The 8,733-nt window shown below is 45.2% G+C and overlaps 1 protein-coding gene and 2 long non-coding RNA genes across 3 annotated transcripts in view; 2 read left to right on the top strand and 1 right to left on the bottom strand.

Annotated features, from left to right (window-relative positions):
- The first annotated feature begins 506 nt into the window (after nt 1-506).
- TMEM126A (transmembrane protein 126A) lies at nt 507-5,984 on the top strand. Its single transcript, XM_019528543.1, has 4 exons — nt 507-525; nt 1,121-1,369; nt 3,572-3,686; nt 5,639-5,984. The coding sequence occupies exons 1-4, from the start codon at nt 507-509 to the stop codon at nt 5,826-5,828; spliced, it is 573 nt and encodes a 190-aa protein (XP_019384088.1). The 3' UTR covers nt 5,829-5,984.
- A 1,224-nt stretch (nt 5,985-7,208) lies between these two features.
- Nucleotides 7,209-8,733, top strand: part of LOC109306806 — a 3,147-nt gene continuing 1,622 nt past the window's right edge. Inside the window, exon 1 of the long non-coding RNA XR_002100117.1 lies at nt 7,209-7,243. This is a non-coding gene — a long non-coding RNA (uncharacterized LOC109306806). The remainder of the gene's footprint in view (nt 7,244-8,733) is intronic.
- LOC109306805 overlaps nt 7,669-8,733 on the bottom strand; it is a 3,546-nt gene continuing 2,481 nt past the window's right edge. Inside the window, exon 2 of the long non-coding RNA XR_002100116.1 lies at nt 7,669-8,717. This is a non-coding gene — a long non-coding RNA (uncharacterized LOC109306805). The remainder of the gene's footprint in view (nt 8,718-8,733) is intronic.

The following is an 8,733-nucleotide window of genomic DNA, read 5'->3' as shown; positions in this document are numbered from 1 at the left end:
TTGGTAACACTTGTTAATACTTGCCTCTTATCATAATCTCTGACAACCTTCTGTAATCAGTCTTCACTTGTTTTTGTTTACTAAACTTCTGCCTCTTGGACCAGCAGTATCAAAAGAGGTTGGAACAAGAGGCAAAGAGCTAATTTTGGGTAGGATGGAAGGTGGGCCAGGACCTAATAAATCCCTTCACATTGCAAACACTCTCATTCGTAAATTAAGCCTCGTTGCCTTTCATAACCCCACTGAATTGAATGGGACTGTCCCCAAGCCTAGTTACCTGTATCTGGTTTTAGAGTAGAAGTCAAGATGTGGCCTTCAATCTTTCGTCTGTCTGTCTCTCTCTGCTATTTAGAGTGTCAGCTCTGAGGCAAGGACTTTATCTTATCTGTTCAGACAAACCCCAATACATGTTGCAATATCAGTTATTGGTAACTTTATCTCATTCTTTTTTATTATGCCACCTCATTTTTCAGTAGAGTTCTACATAAAGACTGAAGGCATTGGCCATGGTTAAACAAGTTGGATGTAACTTTTAACATAGATATGAAAGTTTGACTCAAAATATAGAGACCCTGTATTGCCAAACTGAGTTTGCTTTTGCTGTTTAGTCAGGGGTAATTAAATTCCAGTCTAAGCTTTGAGAAAGCTTTAGGTATGAGGGCTTTGCACCTGGACTAGGGGTTAGCATGATATTGAGTGTACCCTCTTTTTTCCTCCCTGCAGCCCTTTCATTAGAAGGTAATTGTTGGGACACCTTTTCTTTAGTTAATACAGATGACTGTTTTCAAGACCTCTAAGTGCCAGTACCAGATTAGATTCTCACTCTTCAAAAATTGCTTTCTTGGTCTGCAAATGGGCCACATCCATCTACCTGCAACTACTTGTGTGTGTCCATATACTCTACTCTGACATGCATACAATCTCCTATTGCCATGGTACCTTATTTTCAGAAGAGAACCCCTCCTCAGAATTCACCCATCCAGTTGTTTTTACTTTATATAAACTTAAACTGTTGTTCATTCTTGATTCTTACCATTGTCATGGTAGTCTCTGAAGCATGAGATTCTGTCCTCCAGCTCCTATTCCTTGAACGGTTCATTGTAGTAATGGGACCAAGAAGGCAACCTTCATTTTCAGTGCACAGCTCTACAAATAATCTTTTCTCTTTTCCGCAGGAAACTTTTTGAATATGGCTCAATCTTTCTTGGCCTAGGTTCAGGCGTATGTGGCTTCATAGCAAACCACTCATTCAGGCGAATCCTAAATATCTCACAGGCTGGCGTAGTAACTACATTGTCAGCAGCTTTGATCCCATTATCCTCAACAGTCGGAGTTTACAACAGTTTAGTTATCGGGCCTTTATTGGCAGGTAAGCTTGTTGCTCAGTCTTATCATGGTCATTGTTGTGATGTTTCCTACATCAAATTACATACAGTTGTCAGTGAGTTCTCTGCCAGAAAAGTTTATGCTCTTGGTAAAACAGTGAACTCCTGAAGTGTTAAAAACCTGGCATTGTATGAAGGGCAGGGTGGAGGTGCTAAAGCAAGGCCTGAAGCAAGCAGTTTATTCTTCAAGCTGAGTGGAAGAGGGTGTCTGTCAGGCATGCACAAACAGAAATGCTCTGAAGGATTCCCTGGCTACTCTGAAAGCTGGGGGCAGGGGAGGCTGTGTGGAATGTGCTGCAGGCAGTGACCCTTATGGGGTGGCTAGACAGGAGGCTTCCAGTGAGGAGAGGGGAAATGGAGGTCCTAAGTGGGAGGGAGCTGGCTGTGGCTGGGAGGAGGCTGATCCTGGGAGAGTATCACAGGAACTGTGATGAGGGTGCATCTCTTGGAGCACCCTAACAGCCTAGGGTTTTGTCACACTATTTATAGGACAAGTCTTTTCTGACTTGCAGCTTGTAAATGTATCCATCTGAAAATATCCTGGTTATAGGGTTATTTAAAATTGATGCTTGTCTGCATTTCAGTATGTTAAGGTCACGAAGAGTGCAGTGATACAGCAATCCAAATGAAGTGACTTTTTATTAACCCATGTAGGTAGCTGAATGGCAGAGCATCTCAACAGAAGAGGTAACCTCCTTTTTAGATTACTTAATATTCAGCTGAAATGCTGCAAATGGTTACCACAGCCTGCCCCTTTAATTTGTGTTAGAATATCAATTAGACCAGGGGCAGGCAATTATTTTGGCTGGAGGGTCACTTAAAGAGTCTTGGTGAGCTGTCAAGGGCTGCATGAGTAGTCCTGCCCCTGGTCACCATATTGGGACAGGAAATCCCACACTCTAACCCCTGAGCTTTGCCACTAGAAGTCCCCTTGCCCCCCAGAAATACTCCTTTTGGGAAGGGGTAGGGAGGTTGCATTTTAGAACCAGTAAAAAACAAATGATACACTAAAGGTCAAACACCAACTATAACATTTATTAATTTTATTGCAAAAAATATTTGTTGTGATTTGTGTTTGTGCTGTACATAGAAGGGATTGCATACTTTCTCAGAAATGACGTCTTACTCTTATATATTATGTGTGTATGGTGGGGTGTGGAGGGTTGTGAAGGGTGTGTGGCTGTGTGGTGGGCATAGAGTCTCTTGGGATGTGTCTGTATGTTGGTAGGAGTTGTGGAGGGAGGGTGGGGAGACCCCCCCACACACACTCCCTCCATAGAATGCAGCCCCTGCTGTTGACAGCAGCAGCAGGTGCTCGAGGTGCTGGCACCCAGTAGGGTGCGGCTTTAGCCAGTACTGCATGGGAGTGAGGAACACAGCCTACCCAGGCCATCCCTATCTCAGGTTGTGCACAGTGTACTTGCACCTCCTGCACTCACACTGAGGGAAGCCCCGGAAGCAGAGGTCGGGGCTCCCTCCACTCCCAAGGAGCCGAGGGGCCTGCACAGCAGGAGCAGGAAAAGCAGTTGGCTCCAGCATGGGGCTTCCCCTGGTGCGAGTGTGGGAGCTGTCGGCACACCACACAGAGCCTCTGCGATAGAGGCAGGCCAGGCAGGCTGTGCTCCTTACTTCCACCCCCAGCAATGGCTGGAGCCGCATGCTGCCAGGCACCACTGCCTGTGCTGGCTACGAGCCTCCCTGCCTGCTGCTGGTCCCAGACCTCCCTCACTGTCCCTCACACTTATACCCTGCCCAGCTTAACTTCATGCCCCTGCCATCCCTCTGGGCATGGGCTCTGCACTGCTCCATGTTTCTGCCCAGGTGCAGCTGAAGCTTCACTCCCCCCACTTGCCTAGCTGCTGCTGAACTGGGGAAACGGAACAGGTTCCCAAGAGGTGGCTGCAGCAGGGACAGCAGAAGCCCAGCCCAGAATCTTCTGCTGGTCAGGCTGGGCCCTTCTGCCCGTGAGCATGGGAGCGAAGTACGATAGGTATATTGGGAGCTATGCATGGGCTCCTTGCTCCCATCCTCACAGGCAGAAGGGCTGGGCAGGGTACAGTTCTCTGGGGGGTGCTGCAGGCCAGATGGAAGTGCCTGGCAGGCCAGATCCAGCCCATGGGCTGTATTTTGCCCAGCCCTAAGTTAGTCACATTTCATCTTGACATGGAAATGTCTTTGTCATCCAGGTGATCTAAGCTGCTTATCTTGTGCTGTAGTCAGAGGAGGATTAATTGGGTCTGGTTTGGGTGTTCTGTACCCCATGGCATGGGCTGTATTTCTAAATGGATTCCTGGCGACAAGGTAAGTCTTATGAATTTAAAGTAAGTGATTTCAGGTTTCAGAAAATGTTAATATAGAGCAGCAATTCTCAAACAGATCCTTTCAAGGGTGTCACCTAACATCAGCACTGCTGGGCGGACAACCACCTACACACGATTCGCAAAACAGTGCAAGTGAAAGCTAAGAGCTGACACCTGCCAAGGGGTGCCTTGAATCTAAAAAGATTGAGAAACACTTCTCTAGAGGGTTTCAAGGAATGCATGCTTGGCTCCTTCGGACTTTTTAATAGCCAAAAGGATTGAAGATGGTCCATGGACAGCAGAGCAGACCCTATGAGAATTGGCTACGGGACCTGAACCTGTTTAGCCTTAACAAGAGAAGCCTGAGAGGGGACCTGGTGGCCATCTACAAACTTAACAGGGGGGACCAGTAGGTAATGGGAGAGACCCTGTTCACTCATGCACCTCCCTGAGTAAGAAGGAATAACGGCCATAAGTTGTTTGAGAGTAGGTTTCAGGCTGGACATTAGAAGACACTGTTTCACAGTCTGGGCAGCTAGGATCTGGAACCAACTTCCATGGGAAGTGGTGCTGGCTCCTACCTTGGGGGTCTTTAAGAGGAGGCTTGACAGTTAACCTAGCTGGCGTCATATGAGCCAAGTATTCTCTCCTGCCCAGGGCAGGGGGTCGGATATGCTGATCTACTTAGGTCCCTTCCGACCCTACATCTATTAATCTATGGTGTGATTGCAGAGCAAGGGTTTGTAAAAAATATTATACCAAGGCCCTGCGGTGGAATGAGTTTTGCTTGTGATATCCCTTTTAAAAAAAATATCAGAACTGTTTTAAATACCTGTTATGATCTAACACTTAAGGACCATCACACAACGGGTTGATCAGTTTGTGGCTTAGACCTGAAGGGTAGGGACAGAAGTTGCAAATAAACCAGTTAAGTGATCAGAAACACATTTAAACCTGTACCAGAACATAAGTTCAGTGCACATAAACCAGTTTCAAAATGGCTGAAACTGGTGTAACATTAACCTGGTTGAAATTAGTATCAGACTTAACTGATTTGGGTCAAATCAGTTTATACAATGTCTGTCCCAGACTGTTCGCTAGTTTAAGATAAATCACAGCCCTCCAGCATGCTTTTCAGCCCTGGGCTGGGTTGTGTGCTCCAGAGTGGTGGGCTGGCCCCACTGCTGTCCTCCCTAGCTGGGGTTCCAGCTAGCTACAAAGGAGGTGGAGACAGCAGCCAGGAGACAGTAGCATCTACCTGGTTCCCCACTTCTCCCACAGCACGGAACCCAGCAGCACAAACTCCAGCCAGCATCTGGTCATGGTTGCGCTATCCCCATGCTAGCTGCTGCTGAGGCAGAGGGCAGATATGTGTCCAATTTCAGAATAGTATCCGTGAGGGTTGCTTCCCCCTCCAGGCACAGCCCAGGTGGGGACTGCGCATGGCAGGGTGGAGGTTTCAACAGGGCCTGGGCATGCCCTGTCTGACACTCGGCTCAACGTTGTGGAAGTGACAGGAGGGTTCACACGAGATCCCCCTGGCTTCTTACCTGAGCCACTGCAGGCATGTGGCTGTATTACCCGAATCAAAAATGAATCTCTGTCCACTTACAGATTGGTTCATTCTCTGCAGATTAGACTAAGCTGCCAAAATTGAATCAATTCAGGATCAAGCTTAAAATATGCTTTCTAAACATGGCAACTGTTAAAGGGGTGGGAAATGGATGAGATCAATTTGTGCATCTAATCTTGAAGCAAGTACTACTTCCCACTTGCTAAAAACATTTCTCTTACCTAATATTCTAGTGTGTACTCCATTTTTTAGAGGACATAGGGACGGGAGCTGGCAGTTTTTTAACCATTTTCTTAACTATTACTTTATCAGCCACTTTACATTTACTACATGGTGTTATTGACATTGTCAAGTAACAAACTGCTAACTTTCTCATTTAGGTACAACACAGCTCCCTTGCCACGTATGGGGAATATATTGCGCTTCTGGATCACTGCTTCTAGACCAGTCTATAAAAAGATGAGTCTTGCCCTGGCTCTACAAACCATGACTGGAGCTTACCTTGGACTCCGCAGTCATAGAACATACATGAAAATGTGCGAGACAGCTCAAACTGAAAAGTGGTCTTAAAAGATTAAATGTGATAACTAGACAACCCTCTCAGCTGGTTTCAGGGAAATACCATAATAAAAATGGAACTGAAGGAGGAAGAGTTGTAAGTAGAAATGTAAGTCAAGATTTGCATTGATGTGGTCTTTGAATACAAAATCCTCTATTGTAACTTGCCATTTTCATTCATGCTCTGTTTTTTAAAGACAAAAAATACCAACACACAAACACAGTGTAGAGAGAGTAGTCCATAGTTTGCTTATGACTGAGGCATCTGATGTATATGGCTAAGTATATGCTGCTCCAAAAGCCTAGTATGAAAGATGCTTAATTTGTCTGACCTCGTTTGAATAGAAGTATAGAGCCTACCTCCATACATTTGTATCATATATGTCTTTGCTTTAACTACAATGAACCAGAGGACACACTTGCAGTAGATTGGATTAGGACCAAACAGAGAATTTCCACCGCTGTTCACCTTTAAGGGAGTACTGAACCACATCTTCTTCCCTGTCTTGAATTCTTCCATTCACAATTTTTCCTCCTCCTATAGCAAGCCTTTTTTTCAGATGGCTTGCAGGTTGAACTTAAGCAGTCTCATCTATTTTGCATACCATAAATGGAAAAGTACCTGTTAATGCAGTTACAAAACAGGAACACTTTTTAAATTCTGTTTTTGCACCCAACTCAAAGTATGAGGTACATGCTTAATGTTGCATGCCAAAAAAACCTTTTATTTATTTACTTTTTACCACAGCTTAAGTATAGTAGTTATTTCACCTGTTGACAAGTTGCGAGGACCAAGCTACTCTAAGAACAAAGCTGATATTAACTGACTTAGGATCATTTTCCACTTAGTCTGTTTGTCCAGAGTATACCAGTCACGCTCTGCTCCTCTCCTCCCATGAAATATCACTGAACAACAAAAGTACGACTATCCATCCTGAAATATTGTCATTTATTTTATGCATCAGTTAATCTAAACTATCAACGTTTTAAGTAGGACCAATGTCGTCTGCCTTGTTGTAATGCAATAGGCAGGGACAGTGAGAGAAGTTGGTCTGGAGGCATTAGAATAGAGTTAAAATTGGCATGGGAACCTCGGTCTCCCTTCTCGGCTGAGCCCATTGAGCAGTGCCTCTTGTATTTAGCCTTCATCTTTCTCAGGTTGTTTCATACATTTCGCTTAGGGACAGTCCATCTCTGCAGGCTAGTCTAACCTGCAGAGAATGAACCAATTTGTAAGTGAAGAGACATTCACTTTTGATTCACCATGCAGGCACATGCTGGCAGTGGCTCGGGCTAGAAGCCAGGGGACTCTAGGGTGAGCCTTCCCTTCCCTTGCACAATGCTGAGCTGGAGGGGAGGGGCATGAGGAGGCCCTAGCAGGAGGCTATGATTAGGGAGGGGTTTAAACCCCAACCCTGGCCTGCCCAGTCCCCAGCTGGGCTGCGCCTGGAAGGGGAAGCCACCCTCACAGATACTGGTCTAGAGGTATTGGTGGGGGAATCTCAGGTGCACATGCTCAAATCTTTCCTGAAAAACCCTGCCTGCCCCTCCCCCTGCCCCAGTCATCATTTCTCCCCTCCACTCTAGGCTGTGACATCACAGGGCACTAAAAGCAATCATCCCCTCTGAAGATAACAGTCCTTCACCAGTGTGGCTATGCCAGTGGCTGCAAAGATAACTGAGAGTCGATAGACTTGACATGCTGTGTATTATTTTAGAAACTTGAGATAACAGAAAATACCTTCTTTAGCATTCTTTCCAGCTACTCAGGAAGGTTTTCCCAAACTTGTTTGTCAGTCTTCTGGAAGTCTCCCACCTGCTGATCAGAAGTCATCCCCTTAGCTTTCTCCAAGGGCTTTTTATATCATCTCCTTATTGAGCTTAGGACTGAGGCAGAGCCCCCAAGACTGTCTTTGGGGCCCATATACAAGATCTACTCTGTCTAACTGTGAGGCTTGGAAATGAGTAGATATGTAACCTAAGCATGAGTATACCCCAAAATTGTACTGCTTTCCTGTCAGAGCTGGTGGTTCGAAAGAGTAGATGTCCTGAGTGTGTGACTAGCCAAAGATGAGGTAACTACTTTCCAAATGAGGGTGCCAGGATGTTAAGCAGCTAACGAAAAAGCAGCCATTGCGCCCAGGTGGTAATTGTTAGACAACAAAGGCTTACCCCTGCTGACAGCCAAGGTTAGGATGAGAACCTAGGCGACTGCAGGCATGCTTCTGCAGTTTTAAAAAAAAAAAAGGTTTGGACCATATGCATACTCAGCACATTGTGAGAGTTCACCTACCCAAGTGTCTGCGTGATACAAATACTTTAATAAAAACCTAGTGGACCAACCCTTGGCAGCTGCACCCCTCCCGCACAAGTGGGATAGCCAGCACTATAGGAAAAACCTTTGTGCTCTGGTCCAGTTTTCAAATTATTCTTCTAGCACATTTGGAAAAGGTCCATTAAAATCTTTAGGCCAGGGGAATGTGTTTAAAATCCTAAAGTCAGCAAAAATAAATTCAGGCATTTGTTTTAGTTGCATCTTTTGTCTTGTAGTTTACCATTGCAGCAAAAACAAGTCACACAAAAATACACATTATTGCTTTCCTGTATTGTAAAAGAGAAGTTATTGTCTAATTAAAATAAACAGCTCAAATCTCTGCCAGTCAAAGCAAAAGCAGTGCTCTTCCTATCAGGTCCCTTACGACCAACTCAGAGCATCTGCTCCAGCATCACACTCAGGTTCTCCAGACAATTCAGTTTGTGATTTCTTGTTCCTCAATTTTGCCAAACAGGTTTTTAAATTTTTGCTGCCTGAGAACAGCAACCATGAGGTTAGCAAAATGTAGGATAAGAAATCATCCACAGCCTGGATTAAGCATAGTTTAAACAAGGACTGCCCCCTACCTTCCTGTTTTCAAAT

This window comes from Crocodylus porosus, unplaced genomic scaffold (genome assembly GCF_001723895.1).
Source record: "Crocodylus porosus isolate Cpor-Errol unplaced genomic scaffold, CroPor_comp1, whole genome shotgun sequence".
In the NCBI taxonomy this organism is placed as follows: Eukaryota; Metazoa; Chordata; order Crocodylia; family Crocodylidae; genus Crocodylus; species Crocodylus porosus.
The sequence above is the reverse complement of the archived record's forward strand: the minus strand, read 5'-3'. Positions and strand labels throughout refer to the sequence as shown.

Excerpts from the sequence above, each read along its gene's own strand:
- TMEM126A (XM_019528543.1), top strand. Across the intron at positions 1,370-3,571 it reads TATCGGGCCTTTATTGGCAG|GTGATCTAAGCTGCTTATCT; the intron begins GTAAGCTTGTTG and ends TTTGTCATCCAG. Across the intron at positions 3,687-5,638 it reads AATGGATTCCTGGCGACAAG|GTACAACACAGCTCCCTTGC; the intron begins GTAAGTCTTATG and ends TTTCTCATTTAG.